The 20,507-nt window shown below is 34.8% G+C and overlaps 1 protein-coding gene across 1 annotated transcript in view; it reads right to left on the reverse strand.

Annotated features, from left to right (window-relative positions):
- Positions 1 to 1,485: 1,485 nt before the first annotated feature.
- The window catches only part of LOC131076708 (CSC1-like protein At3g21620), a 28,795-nt gene continuing 9,773 nt past the window's right edge, over positions 1,486 to 20,507 (reverse strand). Inside the window, exons 4-11 of the mRNA XM_058014010.2 lie at positions 19,683 to 19,784; positions 19,299 to 19,418; positions 18,996 to 19,076; positions 13,074 to 13,414; positions 11,246 to 11,491; positions 6,750 to 7,074; positions 6,279 to 6,512; positions 1,486 to 2,022 (exon numbers count right to left, since the gene is read on the reverse strand). Of these exons, the coding sequence (XP_057869993.2) occupies positions 1,762 to 2,022; positions 6,279 to 6,512; positions 6,750 to 7,074; positions 11,246 to 11,491; positions 13,074 to 13,414; positions 18,996 to 19,076; positions 19,299 to 19,418; positions 19,683 to 19,784 (1,710 nt within the window). The 3' untranslated portion in view covers positions 1,486 to 1,761. The remainder of the gene's footprint in view (positions 2,023 to 6,278; positions 6,513 to 6,749; positions 7,075 to 11,245; positions 11,492 to 13,073; positions 13,415 to 18,995; positions 19,077 to 19,298; positions 19,419 to 19,682; positions 19,785 to 20,507) is intronic.

A 20,507-nucleotide genomic window follows, 5' to 3' on the forward strand; every position in this document is an offset into this window, starting at 1 on the left:
AAGTTTAGATTAATTTAACTCGTTTTGATTGATTGCTAACTCTAATGAACTGTTTCATGTGTGTGTTTGAATTGTTTTCTCCTCTTGTAGGTTGATCCCACATTTCCGGCATACACCTACATCTAATGTTCGGAGGATTGTTGGAGATTACCTGGAGCAACAATCAATTGAAGATTCTTTCACACTAACTTAGATTTGGAAGAAGTTCACAATGATTACAAACACCTAGGGTTTCATGCCTTAGGTTGCAAGTCAGTTGGGTGATAAACATTGGTTAGTTAGGGCAAATCACATTTATTTCCTCTGAAATGTTGTGTTATAGAACTCTTGATTACTCGATGAATTGAGCAGCAAATACAAAGGGTGTAACTTTGTTGTGTTTCAATTGTTGAATGGAAACTCATTGATATTTATATTTTTACAATCTCTGTGCAATCTGATCTGCATAATATTGTTAAGGTTGATTGATTGGTGTTAGCTGATCAATCTCTTTGTAATTCTGATCTAAATTTTAGTTAAGGCAAATAATAATCACTAGGGTTATTACACCAGCACTCTTTGTGGCAAAGGTTTTTGGTAGGATCCTTATTACATTTTGAGTGTGGCTCATTTTCTTTAACACATACAAGTATAGCTTTCGCATGTAATTCAACTTAAGGGTACATGTTGATTGTTACAAGTATGGATCAAATCTTCACCCTCAATGTGGTGCTTCACATACTAGATATCTTATTATGGTGGAGAGGAAAAATGACTTTTTACATTTGATATTTCAACAGTTAAGAACTCTATGTGAGTTGAGTTTAATGTTCCAACCTAACCACCAAAATGATACCAATATTAATCTTTATCTCACAACTTCAAAGCACAGGATATAAATGTTGTTGTGTAGCTAGGTCGGATCCCTTCTAGGGCCGACCTAGTGCACAAAATGCCAAGTGGCCTGTCGGCCTTGGCATTTGGATATCTCAGTTGTATGAGCCCAATTTGAGGCAGGCCCTATTTGGGCGAACCACTTGCGTGTAACTTGAGATCAAGTTATATGTAACTTGCAACTAAGGGAGACTCATATGTAACTTGTAATATATAGGTCTGACCCTATCCTTGGCACTGCAAGTATATGGCCAACTTGAGGTCTATTAGGAGGTATTGATTCATATATATGCAAGGTCCTGATTGCATCAATAGCAATGAAATTAACATCATGAAGGTCATGTAGTGTGCTCGGGGGTGACAATAAGAGCTTATTGTCTATGGTTGGGAAGGCACCAGATCTGATGTTTGCCTGTGCTAAATGAGCACTACCATAAAATCAACAATAAAGTGCAGAATAAATTCCATACATTGCACATTTCTAGTCTTCAAAAGGGCCCAGCCTAGGCTAGGATACATACCTTCTGGTGTTTCAGCAACTTCCATGCAATTTAGAAAACTGTAAGTCCAAATACAGAAAACAAATCTAAAATTAACTGTTAAAGAAAAATGGAATCTAAATGATTGTGGTCTCTTTTCACTGCTTTCTAAGTAAAATTTTAATTATTTTACAATAAATATTTATGCTTTTGTCTGCCGATTCCCATCCCATACTATTCTAGATAAATTCAGTTAGAACACCACAGCATTGTACAATGGGATAACCAGAAAGCGTGGAGTCTTATATATTACAGTCTTTATAATAAAGACTAAAAATCACAGTATTCCCTCCCTCACATTGTTAGTATGGTAAGGTCTCTTTTGAAGCCTTTATGTATGAAAGAATAATCAAACATCATAGTGATAGTATTCTTCTGCTTCGTACACGGGTGAAGCATGGTAGCTGTGTTCACTAGTCACGGGGGTGTGTACTTGTGATTGTTGTCGCTTTGTTGGAACCACACTATCATCATCTCTCCATTCTCCCATTTCATTGTCGTCATCCTCTTCAGTCTTAAATATAGGGTGCAAATATGCATTTTTTAGATATCTTCTGATGTTTAAATTTGCTTCTGTAGCTCGCTCCAATGTATCCTTTGCCATTGCTTCCTAAAAAAACCAAAAAACATATGGGTCATGAAATAATTATGATCTGCATCTTGTGGCTTGTATAGCCAAACCAATGATAAATATTAAATAAAGCATGCCTCAAGTAATACAATAAGATATAAACAAGCAGAAGAGACAGCAGTTTTATCTGATATTTCCAATGGCTTTTCATACCCAATCAAATTGTCCATCAGAAACTCCAGATCAGTGAATATAATTCTGGATGTAAAATGTTTAAAAGCTCGACACGAAGCATGTTGGAATAAAGTTCGATTTCAGCAGAACCAAAGAAAAATCCAAGTTTTAGCTAAAAATGATTTTCAACTAGGTCCATACAAGATACAAACAAGGAGGTATTCCAGAACTATTCAAAGCCAATGTTTATGATAGATAACGTGGTATGCATTCTCATTGCTATCAAAGCATAATTTCCATCCAAAGATTGCAATCACTAAAAAGCAAAGGCTATCTCAAAGGCATTACTTTAAAGTTTGTCTCTATGATTTAATAATTAATTGCCTAGCTTTTTTCTGAAAATAGAAGAATTCCAACATAGAGATTTACACATCCAACCACGAACTCCCTTTTTTGCGGCCATGAAGCTTAAAAGCAAAGGAAACATACTACAAAATTGGAAAGCACTGATGAACTGCATACAAGGAGATTGGTTGCTAATTTTTAACAAGAGATAATTTTAGAAACAAGAAGGGAATCCAACATGCGATCATCAAGAGATAGAAAATTTAAACCCTGAAAGCACAAAAGAATGCAATATGTTACAAATTTGTCAAAAACAAAGGTGAATAGTGGTGTACCTACATCTTCACAATGTGTTTATGAAGTCTAGTTCAACATGAAAACATCAAGCTAGCACTTCAATATTAGGGCCTCAAATGAACCATCAATACTTGCACAGTAGCAATCTTCCACCAACACAAAAGCTACTTTTTGGCATCATGAGGGTAATGTTCTTTTATTTAAACATGTCCACAAAGAGAAAATAAATCTGCTTTAATATTCATTTTATATGAACAATTACTTGGTCTACACTGTTTTCCAAAGATGGAAAATGGTTGGTCAGCAAAACAAATAATGAAAACTTAAATGCTACTAAACAACATAAGTGAAGAAGAGGCAATGGTATCAAATGAGGAGATGCATATCCTCTTTAGCATGGAGAAATGCATGTATGAGACTATGATGCATTCATGTGTATGTCCACATGTGTGTATGTGGTGCATTCATGTATATGTGTGTTCATGTATGTGAGATATGTACCAGGTCAATTGATTTCTACAACATACAAAAGCTATGTATTCTTAATAAATCTGCAATATATTTTGCTTGTCTTCATTTAAGACTCCATGGTATAAGTTATGATTGCAAATGAATGTAGTCGTATTTCATCCTCAACTCCATTAAGTCACAAGTCTTCCAGTTTTTCAGTCCTAAGGTGTCTTTAGGTGATTCCACATAAGTGTTTTGTTGTGTAATTTGTGTGGGTTATTCTTTGTTTTACAATCATAATTTTCTTTTTTTAGCCTTCCTACCTCATATCGTTGATTATATTATTGTAGTACAAAAATTACCTATTGTCTTCAACTTTGTCATTGTTCCAATGGCTATGATTGATTCTAGTTTGGATAATTGATTTCAGTTGTTCCTATGTTTCATTATTATATCTTCACAGTGTCCTAATGCTTAAACAATTTAGTTATTTTCTACGAAACCCGGGGACGCATCCCCTACCTGAAAACCCCCGTCTCAGTCCCGGGGACGTTTCGGGGACTTCGGGACGGCCATTTGATTGAATAAATCTTATTTATTTGATTAAAATCCATTTTTCCCCCTTTTAATTTAATTCACATTTAATTGGAAATCCCCTTTGCAAATAAATAAATCATTATTTATTTGTGAATAGTGCCCCCACTTGTAAAATCCTACAAATGCAAGTTGCATTCCTTTTGGCTATATTAAATCATTTTAATTTGCTAAAATACCTATTTTCCTCACCCACTTGCGAAATCCTACATTTTCCATTAATCCCCTAATCATCCTTCTAGAAACCTCCTAATCCCATCCTAATCATGTCTAATCTCCTAATCATGTCCTTTCCCTAAATTTGGGGGAGTCACTTCTCCAAATTTGGAAGAAAGTCTTCAAAATGCATTTAAGACTTTATCTATTTCAACAAGTTAACTTGTTGAGTCTTCCAAACATGTAAGGCTCTTCAATTAACCACTACTGGTTTTCCTCTTTAGGCAAGTTAGTCTCCAAAATCTTCAAAAGGCATTTAATGCCTCTTACAAGCTCACACCCCTTAACCATGATGGTTGTCCCTTTAACCATTTTCCCATGTTGCACAAGAGTTTACCTCTTGGGTAATAGTGTGCCTCCTTGGTTAATGACATTATCCAATGATGTCACTCCTTGAGGTTATCCCTAATTGCTTGCTTAGCATCTAATGCTTGTTTAGCATCTTCTCAAGCCCTCTCAAGGTGACATTTGTCAACTTGGGATTGGATTGAATCTCTCCCATGGATTGATAACTTTCAATCCTAGCCCTTGTTGAGATTACTCAATCTCAAACATCCATTTCTCTATTTTGCCTATAAGTAGAGCTCATATCTTCAATTCAAGAATCCCAATCTTGTGCATCTAAATTATAGTCATTTTGCAGGGTATCAAGGAGCTCATTTGTCATCTTCAAGCATCTAAGTCTTCTAACATTAGCATCATAGCATTTAGCTTAATTGCATTATGTTTTAAATCATTTAGCCTAAATTGCAAATCAGTTACATACTTTTTCATCTTCATCTAGCTTAATTAGTTCCTCATAATCTTCAATTTGGAATTAACTTAGCCTCGTATCATCTCCACCATCTTGATCATAATTAGTTTTTCATCTTGCATCCTTAGCTTTCATTCCTATCATCATCTTAGCATTCACTAGGATCTTAGTTGCATTCATTTTGATCCTAGAATCATCATTTAAATCTCGTTCTCTAGGTTGACATCCAAAAGATCAAGTGCTCTTCCAAGTGAGGGCCACCTTGAATCTTAGGCATCTTTAGGGATAGAGGAGCATGGAACGATTTTGAGAGTTTTTGGTTCACTAACATGTTTTTGTGATTACTAACTTTAATGCAATGTTTTATGTGTGTGTTTGAAATGTTTTCTTCCATTTGCAGGACGATCCCACATTTCTAGCACACAATATCAAATCTATTTAGCAATTTTAAACTACTTTGACAATTTATTGTATATATTACTTATATAAAAAATAAATAACTTTCTATTAGGCGAATTTAATGTCGATTTTTTTTTTGAATTTTTACCCTTGCCAAATTTCATCCGAATTTTATGGTTGCCGAAGTCGAATTCGAATTTGAACCTTGTGACTTAGATTAGGACTATGCTTTATATATGTATGATTGGTGTTTCCTAATTAATAGATCTATTTGATGAATTATGATTATGTGTATTTCCTAACTTACTTGCAGGGTTTCAATCAAAGTGACAGGTATCTCTAACCCCTACCCCACTTCAATTAGGGCAAAATTTGGGTATTTATAATTTGGTGACATTACACAATTGTTGAGGAATGACAAGAGTCATATCATGTTCTTACTTGACTAGCTTAGGTTAGCATGTATTTCTTTTCATTTTAATGTTATCAATAAAGTGTTTCTGGAATCTGAATCAACTCATTTTTGTTCTATAATTCCTGATATGCTTTTGCTTCACACTTTGCAGTTATTGTCAGTGTCAGTATGACATTGTGTTTACTTTTTATTCCCAATTTCAATGCTTGGCATTCTTATGGTTGTCTTCTAAACCATAATAGGTCTTCCAACATGAACAAATTCTCTTTGAACACTAATTTTCAAATAAACTTAAAATTTTGATCACGTTCAAGATGTTTGTAGGAAAAAACAGGTTCTCGGGGGTGGTTATCAAAGAAAATTATTGTTTAAGACATTTTTCTAGATTTCAATATATCATTTTGTCCGTGTAACCTGAGTACATTTCATAAGTACCATACAGATTCATCCGATACCCTGTATAGAGTGGCAGATATTAAAAGAATGAGAAGTGTGCTTAGTTAAATGGAGAAGACATAATTTAGCAAAATAATAAAGCAGAATACTTGAATTCTTTTGCTACTTGTCAGTCATGATCCTGGCTATGATAACTATTTTAAATATGATTATGGGTCCCTGTCAAGCACAATATCCAAAAATTATGCAACTCACCTCCAGTGGATATCTTCGGAAGGCAGGTTCAAAACGAGTTTTGCAATACTTGTGAAACCAAATTGTCAGCACTGGAAGGGCAAGAAGTAGAGGCGTAGAGTTTGCTGCTTCTTTCGTGCTTAGTAGCCCAAGAAGCAGTAATTGAGAAATTACCATGGCAGCAATTATACGGCCATGAACATGAGGCCAAAATGCTGCCACACTCTCATACTCCTGGTTGTACACATTGATTACCTGCAAAAGGCATTTAATTTTTAAGTATCCATAAAATATAATTATAAAAAGCATGCAAAATTCATATCTCAATGAAAGGAAGATGCATTATCCACTATGCACAGTAGAATTTGCATCATATTTATGTAAAAGAAATTCCCCTGGATATGATCTAATTTTTCTCTTCCAAGCCTCACAAAAATTCAATTGAAACCTATATTGAATAGAGTCAATAGACAATATTTTAAAATTACTGACCTGATGTCGATACACAAGGTATGCAAAACCAAAGAAGATGATTACAAAAGGAAGAAGTATTGGTGTAATTATGGCATAGACAAGCCCAAGAAGAAAGTATAGTTGCAGTTGAGGCAGCGCTTCTGGGAAGCCCACACTACCAGGATCCATTGCCTTCGCCCTATCCTTTTCAGTTTTTACTAATAGCATGTTCTTCAGATGGTAAATGATCAATGGTTTTAATCGGAGAATTTCGCCAGCAATACCAGCCCATCCATCAACCATGATATATGTTATAAAAAAAGTTGCTTTCATTGGGATAGAAACTCCAATCGTCTTTGGAATTCTGCAAATAAAAGACTTAATCTTTAACTCATAATAACTTGCAAACAACCCTAAAAATGACTACAGTATCTTTGCCTATACATGCCACCCAATGAAAAGGAATTTGAACAAATTATACACAATTCATTGACTTCATTAGAGACTAGAAGCTTCCTTGAAAAGAATGTATGCATGTAAGTGCATAATCTACAAAAGGAACCCAACTCTCTAACTCTTTCAATTCACTTTCAAGATTAAAGCAACCAGATACTAAAACAGGAATCCTGCTAAAAAACCAAATTATGGAAATATAATCCTACCAAAAAATTTCAATGCAGAGAGCTAGAACACTTTCTAAGCCAGAAAATAGCTTTCTTACAAAATTCATTTTGTCCCTAAGAAAGATCAGTTAAAGCTTGTTCATAGTTTGAAATATGAAGTTTCCAAACGAAATTTCCTATGTTCCATGAGAACACATCCCCACCCTCGAGTTGTCATCACTGTTCTCTATATATGTTCCTGTGCTCCCATCCCTTTACACATGCTATTTTCCTAATCAAATTGCTTCTATAATTTTGGGGATATTTTTTACAAGTCCTCCTTTTGCGTTTCTGCATCCCCACTAAAAGGTAACTTTGTTGAATATATGTAATTTCTCTTCCCATAATAGCGGCTATATCTCAAGGTTATAGCACTGAAAGTGATTTATTGTAGAATAAGAGACATAAACAAGATATAACAACATTGTTCATCTCATACTGGTTCCTTTGAGGCATCTATGCTGTTTTGATCAGAATTTTGTGGGTACCTTGCTGGAGGTGTTTTCAGACTTGTTGTACACCCCATTTTGCCATTTTGGTGATGTTTCATTGAGCTGGAGGTACTCTTACCTGTTGGTTATCTTTGCTGGGTTATAGCAGAGCGTTTAAGAGTTGGAATAAGGCGTTTGGGTAGCTGTTGCAGACTCTGTGGAGTTTAATCAGACCTGTTCATTGTTGCTTTTCATCGTTCAGCCTTGAGATTTTTGACTTGGACACTCCATGAGGGTTGAAGGTGGTAGGTGTAGCTTGGACACATCTGAAGGAGTGACTTGTGATGGGAAACAAACCCAACAATGAATGCCATACTTGCAGCCTCCTGAAGTTTGTTGATTGCAGCGGTTAATGCACAGTATGTTAATTGATTACACTTTCAATAAACTGGTTATTATGCTGATAGATACCATTCTTGTTTGAAATGAAAGATGCCATCCAGTATGTACCATTTTCATATATTTTCATGAACAGTAGTGACTTAATAGCAGAAATTTATATCAGAACTTAGTGATATCAGATTTGTCTTATTGTATGTTCATTGTGCGTTCATTGATGTTCCATTTTTGAGAAGTAATGCAATGCAAACCATAACCGTCATTATATCATCAAATAAACTTCTTGTGCAAGAGTATGTTGTGCTTTGGCTCAAGTTATCAGATTCACATTAGTTCAAGTCTCATACTTCTGGCCCATTGTTCTCGAATCTTGTATGGCACAGTTACAGACTACAGTTCAGAATTAGCCTCAAAACACATTAGCAGCTTTCAAAACCATGCATCTTATTCCTTCCTAAATTCCACAAGCTGAGTGGGAATTCACACTCAACAGTCTAACAACTTGAGGTTTCTTTCTTCTTTCTGGAGGCACACATGGGGTATATCTTGCAGAGATTTCCAAACACTATCACTTCTAAGGGAGCAATCTGGTCCTATTTTTTCCTTAGTTGGGATAGAGTTTTGTATTACAGGTTTTTTCCTTTTCTACTTCTGGGGGGGTACACTCTCTTCGTACATTGGAATTCTTTCAAATTGTACATTGGTACCTAACATCTGTTGTCTTACCAGTACCATTTTCCCTATTTTACCTCAGTCGCACTTAAGGGAGGATGTTGGTGTAAGTAACGCACCTTTTATAAATTTACTTAGCTAATCAGTTTTATTACTTAAGAATATTTAGCAATAATGAACAGTTCACATCAAGTTGAGTTCACTTGACTACTTTGGGAAACTTGCATTTCCGACTTATTTTCCCAAAACCTATATTGTGTATGTAACTTAATTGTTGAAAAATTAAAATCAATTTCATTTTAATCTTTCCAAATTCTCAATATTGAATTTTGGTTGTTATTTGCATTTTGCACCACTTGTGTGTTTGCTTGCAGCTTTGCAATCTTCTACAGTCACCTAGCTATTGGCTTTTGTTCAACTTCCCATTGAATCCTACACAACTAGATCTAATGTTACTATGCCTCTACCACGTTTTCACCTAAATTCAAATTTGTCACTGTCAATATGAGGGACTATGACATCCAATGGAACCCCAACCAATCCTTCATGTGCCTCCTCTTCATCAATCTACAAGGCATATTCAAGATCAATATCCCACTATGCAACTGGAGTTTATCAAAATTAAGTCTATTGATCCTAAAGAAACAAGGCACCATAAATAACCACTAGCTTCTTCGCTTATCAAAAGCTAAGTTTGTTCCTCTTAACTAAATGAAGTTGCATGTGGACCAATTCCTCTCTACAAAAGAGGAACTAGCAACCTATGTAAGGAAGTGAGTGGAAAGCATCTCAACTCTACTTCAGCCTTGTCCACCATCCAATAAGGTCAGATTGAGCTGATGTAACTCTATTTATCCTTGTCTCTAGTTTGTTAAATGTTGGACCCAAAAGATTGACAAAGGCAATCCATAGCATTCAAAGTAAAGTTATGTCCTCAATGCTATACATCTTTTGAAGGGCCTTCATTAATCCTTCTTTCACCTCTTCATTGTCACAAGGAGACATACTCCCAACCTATGGTACATACTATTTGTAATTTAGAACATATAACATCATTCGAATTAAGTTGTTAATAGGATTCCACCACCATGTCATAAAGGGCCTGTTATACTTGTCAATGTTGTCATGTTATCCCAAACTAGGATCCCAACTAGGAATTGCTTGCTTTATCTACCGAAGCATTTTGTCAAATGTCTCATTAGTCTCTCCAAAATTAGGAGAGTCTATATTAACATATCTAATGATCTTCCATGTTGTAGCGATCTTTGTAATGTCTTGTGCTTGTGCAGTGTGATGTCATCCTGCATTGATCTTCTTGTAGAGTCCTTCACCTTAATCTTAGATTTTCAAGGGAAATCCAAGGTCATTGTTATACTCTTCCTTGTAAGGTCGATTCACCATTCATCTCCTTATATCAATCCTTATTATACTCTTCCTTGTAAGGTTGATTCGCCATTCATCTCCTTATATCAATCCTTAATTCTTCAAGACATGCAGCACTCCTCCTTCAGCTCCATCATCTTTCCTCTTGAAGTTGTTGATACTTTCATCTCATTCCAACCGCATCATAGCATTAATGCCTTGGTCTTCAACTCTTTCATGTTGTTGTAGAGATTTTTGTCCACTTTGATGTAGAGCACTCCATAAATAAGTGTTTGGTGCACAAGATTTTCTTAATGATAGTTGTTGATACAATTAAGTTGCTGAAATTATTGTTCAAGTTTATGCTGAATCTGTTTCTTGTGTTCTTTGTCACTTTGTTATAAATTTATCAATCGGTGTCAAGGTTTGTATTGGTGTTAATGTTCATCTAGGTTGTAGCTTGGGTTTTTTAATTAATGAAATCTATTGTTATCTGTGCTATAAAGTAGTTTATTTCTCAAATTTTCATCCATACTGATTTGCCAGTTTTTGCTTTAAGCCAATAGTATAAGTGACTGTTCTGTTTTAGCTTAGTAGTTAATTCATGCAATTTAGTGTCATAAATGTCTAAAATTCTGATTTCAGTCTTGTTCACACCTAAGAGTAAAATAATAGTGGGGATTTACTATGGTTTATTTCACTTTGCATCAAAACCCCCCGGGAATTATTGCACATAATGTGAGTACTTGTAGATTTTGTCTATAGTCTAGCATCTAGGGTTAGTTCTAGTTACAAGGGAGTCGCCCCTTCCAATTTGAAGAAAGGTTTACTTCACACACTATTATGTTTTGTAGTTCTCACAGAAAAAGGAGAATAAGGTTTGCTGTATCAATGATAGATGCAAATAAGAATGAAGCTGTCCAATGCTGTGCTCTGGCCTTCTAAGAAATATATTCACCAATATACTGTAACTCTACTTATGCAACAGAAAATGGGCAAGAAAGATTACTGTGTTGGAGATTGATGCAGAAAAGAATGAAGTTGTTGAAATGCTGTTCCAGCAATTATACTTCCAAGAAATACATTCACCAACATAAAGTAATAATACTTTGCAGCAGCCCTTCTCTCAAGTACAGATAATGCTTGATGACCTTCAATTCTGGACATGATCATCAAGATGGTAGGTAGCACAATAAGGAATATCTTCAAAGCCAAACCTGGTAGAAAACCTTGAAGGAATGACTTGATAACTTTCCTGCATGCCAACATTGAACAGTTTGACAAATGCATCAGATTGCAAGAATGTCAACAAAATGGAACAGATTTTCTTTGAACAACCAATGTTGAAGACAATTAAATGCTTTGTGTAACACTTGCATGGCACCATCAAGACAATGTTGACAACTTTAGCCATTTTTTTCTTCAATCTATTAATAATCCCCCCTAATAAATATTCACTAGAAAGCCAGAGCGCCCTGACTTTCTATCTACAAGAAAGAAGTATCAAGACAGTTAAGAATTAAGAGTTGTATGCTTGTCAAGAATAACAAAAGTCAACTGATAGCAAATGCATGCAATGGTAATAATCAAGTGAGACACTCAAGAACCGTAATCATCTATTGAATGGAAAATCATTCAGATAAGGTAGCCTCACTTGAGGAAACGTTTCAATTATTGTCATTATTAATATGCTGTAGCATAGGGAAAAACCATAATAAAGCAGTGGGAAATACAAATAACAGTATCATGATTGTAGAGACACAAAATATAAAGAATAATTCCCGAAAAGATAAAATTCCAATGATGTAATTCCCATGAAATGTCCCACGTATCCGAAAACATTTATCTGACAGGAAACAGTGAATGCCAAATAGCTCCTACCCCATCTAACTTACAGCTATATACTTACTTGTAAAGTAAGGACAAGCAAGATGCAATAACTCTCCTCATCATTCAATTAAATATATTTTCAGAAGAACATGATTAAATTGACTATACTTTCATTTTGGACAGCAGTTTTATCTTGGATGCAACTGTTGCAGTTCTCAGAACCAAACACTTTTGAATTCGAGTCCACAATGAAAAGACCAAACCACAGCTCAAGGAGTTCCCTGAGTGGCTATAGTTCAAACCTGGGCAAATGTAATGAGCACTGCAAGCATCTAAGCCCTGAGCATAACCAGCTCAAGATCAAAAGATAGTTTGACAGAAGAATCATTACCAGTTCTTCCAGAATGCAAAATGATATATTCAATGCAAATTGACCCAAAAGAAAAATAAGTTCAAGTGCAGAGAAACACAACCTCTGACATTGCAGCCTTGGGAATGTGAGTTGTTGAAAAGGTGTGAAAGCATGATAATACAAATTACATACATGAGATAGCCAGTGGAATAATTAGGATCAGTGTGGATTACAAAAACAGAGTGGCATAATAGCATTCACATGAATGTGGATTACAGTACAAGAGAGCAAAAATTCCAATTAAACTGAGATTCAAGCTCAAAATTTTCCAAGTAAAAGCAGTTGACAGTTAAAATAACAATTAAGAGGGGCGACTATGTTCTTGGACGCTCTCCACTTATATTCTACATAAAAACCATATGGTTTAATACCCCAGACGATCACCTCAATTTCACCAATTATAACAGCCTTTGGGAAAAGTCTTTCAGCTCTTCCTCCCCAACTCTTAAGTTCAAATTCATTCACTCTTCTTTTTGAAAACAAGAAAGTAGAAGCCAAGGACTATTCAACATATAATCTTCCCATATTGTGTTTGACAAAATCACATAAAAATAAAGCTCAACTAAAAAATGCCCACAAGATACTGTATACTTACACTTCTATTACAGGCCTCAAGAAAGGAGCAACTTTCTCAATCCCCTCAAGATTGGCCAATGATTGAACAAATGCAATTGGGATCATGAAGAAAAATACAAGAAAAAAAAGTGCAACGGCCATCATCAGTCTCCTGATTGCAAGTGCAACGAATGGAATAGATAAATTGCGCCAATATACATCACAAGGCTCAGGAGCCCATTCTGTTAACCAGATTGTTGGGTTTTTGCTTTGTTGTGTTTGTGCACATACAGCAGCTCCCCAACGTGTATTAAATGAAACAAATGCAACAGGCATAATTGACTTTGGGTCCTTCAGCACCCGTGCACGCTCTGCTGTTATCTGCAAGTACATGCAAAGCAGAAAAATTAGTACCCGATTTCAATTCAACTAATTTACATTTGCACTGTATTGTTAAGACTATTCACTGAATATCCTCCAAAAAATTTATTATCTTTGTTATGTTCTCTTGATGCCACATAAACTGCAGAACTTTTTGCTTGTCAAACCACTGAAGCATCAACCAAAAGCATATTCACTCATTTTGCTATTTTAGTATTTTACACATTTATTATATATAATATAATATTTAGTCTAATGTGTGGGCATAAGTATTGATTGCTTAAGATGATGTAATAACACAGGCTGATTATGTCTAACAGTGTAACTTATACAATGTAAATTCCAACCATCAATGTATCTTCCCATCTATTTATAAATACAGTGTACAAACATTGAAAAGTGTGACACATTTTCTCTCAATCTTTGTGCATCATTCTTCTAACATATGGTATCAAAGCAAGTATTGAAGGAGTGTGGTATGCAAACCAATTAGTGAAGGCAAATAAAATCAAGGGGAATAACTATAAAGGAAATTGCAGGGAGAGCTGACTATGATAGAGATTAATGAGGGCTGACCATAAGGAGGCCTGACTGTATACCCTAGTTATGCAGCCAGAGTACCAACTTCTACATGTAAATCACAACCACCAATGTATCTTCCTGTAGTTCACACATCGGAATGTGTTACACATTTTCTCTCTCAATCTTTGTGCATTCAATCTTCTAAAATTTGATATCAATACATACATTGAAAGAGTGAGAAAGTTTATCAATAGTACACTGACCAATTCATAAAGGCAAAGAAAATCATGAGTGACTGAGAAAAATTGCAGGGAGAACTGACTATGATAGAAAAAATTACTGAGGGCCAACCATAAACGGGCCCAACTGCATACCCTAATCGCAGACAGATTATCAACTATATTCCCTAGCTGCAAGCAAAATAAGGATTCACGGGGCCAGATAGAAAAAAGAATGCTGCCAAAAACTACATAAACTCTAGCCAAAAGAAAGAAAGAACCCCAGGTGTTGATAAAACAGTTGTGAATAAAGCAACGGTGGATAGGTCACAAATCATAGAAACCCAAGCTATGAGTGGGAAACCGTAAATGAATAATCAATTTTTTTTCTCTCTATACCGCATATTTTTCCATTCCTTGTAAAATTTGCAACTGTTTTGTTTTGCTAGTAAGTCTGAAATCTGATTTTTTTTACAGCAAGCTCCAAATATTTTGTCAATATATGAATATAGTGTGTTAAAAAAATTTCTTTATTCAGCACATTCTCCAAAAAAATCTACAAATTGTATGGAAATCCTGGGTTAAAACTGTAGTTAGTCATAGACTCGTACCCTAAACCCTGGTACTCATCTCCCATATCAGACATTTGTTCCAATTTCAGAGACACATATGGATACATCTCCAAATGTCAGGAGACTTCAGATTAAGTTTCTTTGCATCTCAATACATCTCGTGGAAATTTCCCTTGAAAATTGGAAATCAGTCTATAAAAGTTTCTTAAATATATCATATAAATTATATTGGTTATTTTTTCCAAGTGCTAATAATTGGATGACAAAAGTTTATATAGTTAGAAAATACAAGAGGACTTGTAATTTTCTATTTTCTATGCAGAATTTTTTTAGTATTAAGACCCAAAAAGGCATTAGTAAGAAGAAGAATTATAAAAAGGATAAAGACGCCTACATGCACTAAAGTATTATCAATTGATTGAAAATATTTTAATATATCTTCTCTGAGTAACTCCTGTACTGTGTTTTTAAATAATAGCATTGTCATCCTTGTCCCTGCTGCTGCCTCTAGGTGATCTTGGTTTAATTTATGACTGTTATGTCATAATTATGGTTATCAGATATCAATATAATTCATCTTTGTTTTCATTAATATTTATTTATGTACTTCTGAATGTTAGTTTTATAATTTTAAGCATTTTATATTTGCTGAAGTTATATAGCCTTCGGGTTTTTAATAAATTTAAATATTTAAATTGTTATTTACATTTGTTGTCTCTAAGCACTCAGTAATTATCCTCGTCTTCCATACCAATAACTGTCCTCATCTCTTATACCCATACCATATCTCACCTCTTTTATCTATGGTCAAAATCCTATTTAAGGCTGATATTCAAAAAGTTAAAAACTTGTTAAACTGGACCCCAAAAGTTAACCAATTGAAATTTCAATGTATAGAGTTGCAAAATACTCACCATTGTTGAATATAGAAATTATAGTAGTAGGTCTTGCATCACCCAAAAATAGTAGTAGGTTGTGTTTTCAGCTTTCTTTAGTTTAAGTTGTGGTTGGATGTAAGGTTTTGATAAACATGCATACTCAGAAGGCTGCTACAAAAAGGCTTCAGGTGTTCTGTTAGGCTATAGTATTAACTATAAATTTGCTACGGGTTAGCTATAGGGTGCTGCACACATGTCAGGCTGCTACAGGTTAGCTATAGGTTGCTACACGCATGTATCAGGCTGCTACAGGTGCAGAACAACTTGGTATAGCAGTTGCTATTTAGACCACTATAGGCAACTTGATAGCATGCTACAGATCTTTGGTGATAAGTCATTAGTTGGGTGAATTTGTTCATTTGATTACATAGCTTTCTACAATAGAGTCAATGTCCAAATGAATATACAGCAGTTCCTAATGATCTTTAGGGATCGTTGTTTGCCCTAGCAACCAATCAACTTCTTAAAGAGGTCAAGTCTTTATCTTTTCTAGCATGTGTGGTGATAGGTCAGCATGTTGTTATCTTCTTTGCTACACCGTGAAATTTCTTTTTGTCATCATTTGGACACTAGTAAGGGTATTGCCTTCTTCACTGAGGTGGTGGACTATTATGCTTTGTTGGCCACTGATTATTTGCACCATAATGTTATATTTTCTTTTCTTGGCCATTGTTTCCTATTTCTCTCTCTACATAGCAGGCCATTTATCCTAGTCATTTTGGGTGCTAAATTGCTTGCATCAGCTATGTTAAGACATCTTTGGTTAGCAATCAATATCTCTGTCAATGGTCAATTACTTTGGGCAACCATTCAATTGCCAAATGGTAAGGTCCTTACCTTTGAGAGAACCATCAATCTTCAAAGCAAAGTGTTTCCTTTAAAGGAAAATTAGAAAGAGAAAGAATCTCCAAGGTGAGAGGGAACAAAGGACAAAGATAGGTCCTCCAAGCAAAGAGAGAGGCAGGATCTCATTGGTTGGCAATGCTATTCCTCTAATAGGAAATGTAAAGGGGAATAGAAGAGGTGAGTCAAGCTAAGTGGCCAACTATGTATGAGAAACGAGGCAGGGGAAAGAAACAGAATTGTGATTCATTGTTAGATTGTGTAATGTGAAGGTTCATGAGTGTGTTTGTAAGCCTGATACAGGTAGATGAATAATTTAATTCATGTATGTTTTTGTTTTGCTTCCATTGTTGTTTTTGATAATTATCACAAGAAGCCCTTTTGCTGTTAAAATATCTCTGGTCACTTGATCCCCAAAGTCCAAAATGTCACTTTTGTTGGTGATCTTTGCTAAGACTAAAAAACAAGTATCAAACCTCTAGAAAAGGTAGAGCCTTGTATATAAAATATCTATTGGTTTCCACAAATTAAGTGAAGGCAAGTTCCTTATATTAACATTATAATCTTTATCCAATGAATATTACATTGTAGAATGGCTTATTATATAAGCCAAGGAATTAAACAAAATAGCTTATGATTTAGGAACAAACTCCCAACAATACTATAATGCTAAAATCACCATTATAAAGCATATTTTAATCAAATACCCCATATCCCTCTCCTTAATGAATAAATCGGATACAATTCTAAGCTTACCTCTAAACGTGACAAATTTATCTTAACCAAATGATTTAGTTATTATGTCTACAATATACTCCTCTATAGGACAGTAATAAAAACGAACATATTCATTATCAACCAACTAGCAAATGTAATGATGATGAACATCAATATGCTCAGTCTGAGAATGATAGATTGGCTGTCACAAAAAAGTGAGATCAGTCGAGTTTGATCCAATGGAATGTCTGCCTTACAACCTGTACTGCCTGTTGCCTTATATTTTGCTTCCATGGAGGATAAAGCAAATGTGTTTTGAAGATTGATCTACTAAGAAATCACTCCTAAACTAAGAGTAATAAGTTAATAGCATAACCTATTGTAGAGTTCCTATTGTCAATTTAACCAGCCCAATCAGAGTGACTATATCTAGTTAGCATGAAGTCAACAAAATGTTATGGGATGCCAAAGTCAAGGGGACCTTTAACCATCAAAGAACTCATTTTGCAGCTTGCCAATGTTGCTCTTGAGGCTTAGACCTGAATTGAAAAAGGCATCTGATTGCAAACCAAAGATCCAATCTAGTGGTAGTAAGATAAATCAAGTTACCGACCAATTGTTGATACATTGTTTCATTGACAAAGGATGTAACAATTTTGGTTGAATTCTTATACCTAACTTCCATAAGCGTAGATGTAGGATTACATTTAGTCATTTGAATTTTTTGCAAAATAAATTCAGCATACTCAATTTGTGATACAAAAAATTTATGATCATTTTGCCAAAATTCTACACCTAAACAATTGAAGCAAGCTTAGATATGACATATCAAGAACAGAACATATATCATGTTTCACCTGTTCAATTAGAATAGATCTACTTCCAATGTTGGAAAGATCATCAACATAAACAAACAAGATTACTATGTTTCACCACGTCACAAGGATGGTCTACATCTCATCACTCCCTATCAGCACTTCCCTTTGACAAAACATTAATGTCTTCTTTTTATATAAAATCTTTGAAAAGCTTTGTGTCTTTGTATCAAATTTAAGACATATACCCAACTCTATGTGAGGCATACACAAATTTCATCATGCTATGGTTGCAAGCATCTCTCTCTCTCTCTCTCTCTCACACTCTGCCTCTCTGCATGTGTGCGTCTCTCTCTCTCTCTCTCTCTCTCTCTCTCTCTCTCTCTGCCTCTGCGTGTGTGCGTGTGTGTCTGCACAGCAGCACAAATATACATTTTTATATATATGCATGCATGTGCATACTACTGTAAGAATCCAAAAAAGGTAAATTGAAGTTGTAAACAAGACCACTTACATAAGTGTAGATGTGTGTTTAGATCCATTTACAATCAGTTTTTGCTCATCTGGCATAAACTCGCTTTAGCTAAATATGCATATACTGATTTCTTAGTTTGATACATAATCACGATTTTATAATTTCACCAAATCAAAATATATTAAATTGGTTTAACTCAATAAACTTCACGTCTGATAATTAATTATTACCTGAATTCAATTAGCTAATTATTATAATAAGAAAGAGACATATTACACAAAGACTAATTGTTGTAACTTGTTACAAATGAATTTAATTCATTATTGTGGTTCTCAAAACTGTATAGTTAGAAACACTACATAAAGGATAGATTGCAAGATTATAAGTATAGACATTCCATATTTTAAATTTTATTTGAACATTCAGAACCAGAACATCTTGTATATTTAACAAGAGAGAGTTCTTAGAAGGAGGTACGTACTTGCTTTGCCAAGGCATCAATTCGTGCAACATAAAATTCAATGGCATCCACCCTCTGACCCCAAAGGCCAAGAAAACCTTTCTAAAATATGACAATACAATCAGAGATGTCAATGATATTTGCACAGCATCAAGAAGGCAGTACAGAATCAAAACATATTCATACTGCTACAGAAGATGGTATTCATTGAAACAAACATACAAATTACTCACCTTTTTCCTATTCCCAAAGCAAAAATAGCATAAGATATTAGAATCTATGAGGGGCATGACACAATTTTATAGATTTATGGAAGAAATCAACCTTTCTAGTTGGCCTCTTATCAGGATGTCTTATATGCTTGTTCTGATAATAATCCAGCCAGTTCTTCAGACCTTCCTTATGCTTCACAAACTTGGCAAGTTTATTTGCATCATAGACAACCTGGATTGGATAGACACGAAAAACACTTTTATCCTTATATTTGGATGTGGATCTCAAATGCAAGTAATGGCAAACATGGAACTTGCAACAAATAACTAGCATCAACATTTTTTGCAAATTTGCATTCTTTCTGTAAGTATACAATCACATTTTCAACCCCAGCTCCAGTTTATCTAGATTCTATTCAGAATATCCCTCCTAAACCTCACATAAATCCATAAACATTACATGAGTTACACAGTCATTCTCTCTGCAAATTCTTACCTGATGAGACAAATAGTGATCAGGATGGTTAACTCGAAAAAAGTGTTCAATATGCTCGGTAGTGGACTCATGAGAATCAGGAGGCACATTTCTAACCAAGACCTGTGAGAATCGCTTTGCTGTCAGTTTTCAGTGCTCACTGTTGTGATTCTAGTTAAATCTTCACAAACGATGAAATGAAGTATAGGGAATATCTTACTAATATCCTGTCAGTCTTCATATTCATTGTTGTGTTTCTAATTAAACATTCAGAAGCAAAGAATGAAGCATAAAGAATATGTTAACATTGATATATGAAAAAGGCTAAAGACTGATCACAGCTTTCAATAAAAGCAAAAACTTTCTGCTTAGAAAACTCCCCTTAATTTTGTCACATTATAACCATGGAAATTCCCTGTTCTTCTGCTAGTGTTTATTTCTCGAGTATAAAACAGAAACCTGGATTGTTTAGTTAAAGTCAAGCTCAAAGAAGGATTAACAACATTATACAATATCTTTCTTCAAATTATCAAACAGACTCAACTTTCAACTACTTTTAAAAAGAATGATTTTTCCAAGAGTCATTGGAACATGCATCTTACCTACAAAACTATATATCTGTGTTAAAACACTACTTTTGACCAGTTAACAGTGTGGTTCAACAAGTCACAGTTTGTTTATTTCAACAGAAATTATTGCATAATTAGAGGGATGTATCTGTACCATAATAATTGCAGCAAGTGCCCAAATGATTATAAGAGCTTATACAATTGGGTGTAAACCACTTTGTGTGTGATTCCTGACCAAGGAATTAGAAATTGTAGTGGGACAATAAAACATGCGCTG

Source organism: Cryptomeria japonica, chromosome 10, assembly GCF_030272615.1.
Source record: "Cryptomeria japonica chromosome 10, Sugi_1.0, whole genome shotgun sequence".
Classification (NCBI taxonomy): Eukaryota; Viridiplantae; Streptophyta; class Pinopsida; order Cupressales; family Cupressaceae; genus Cryptomeria; species Cryptomeria japonica.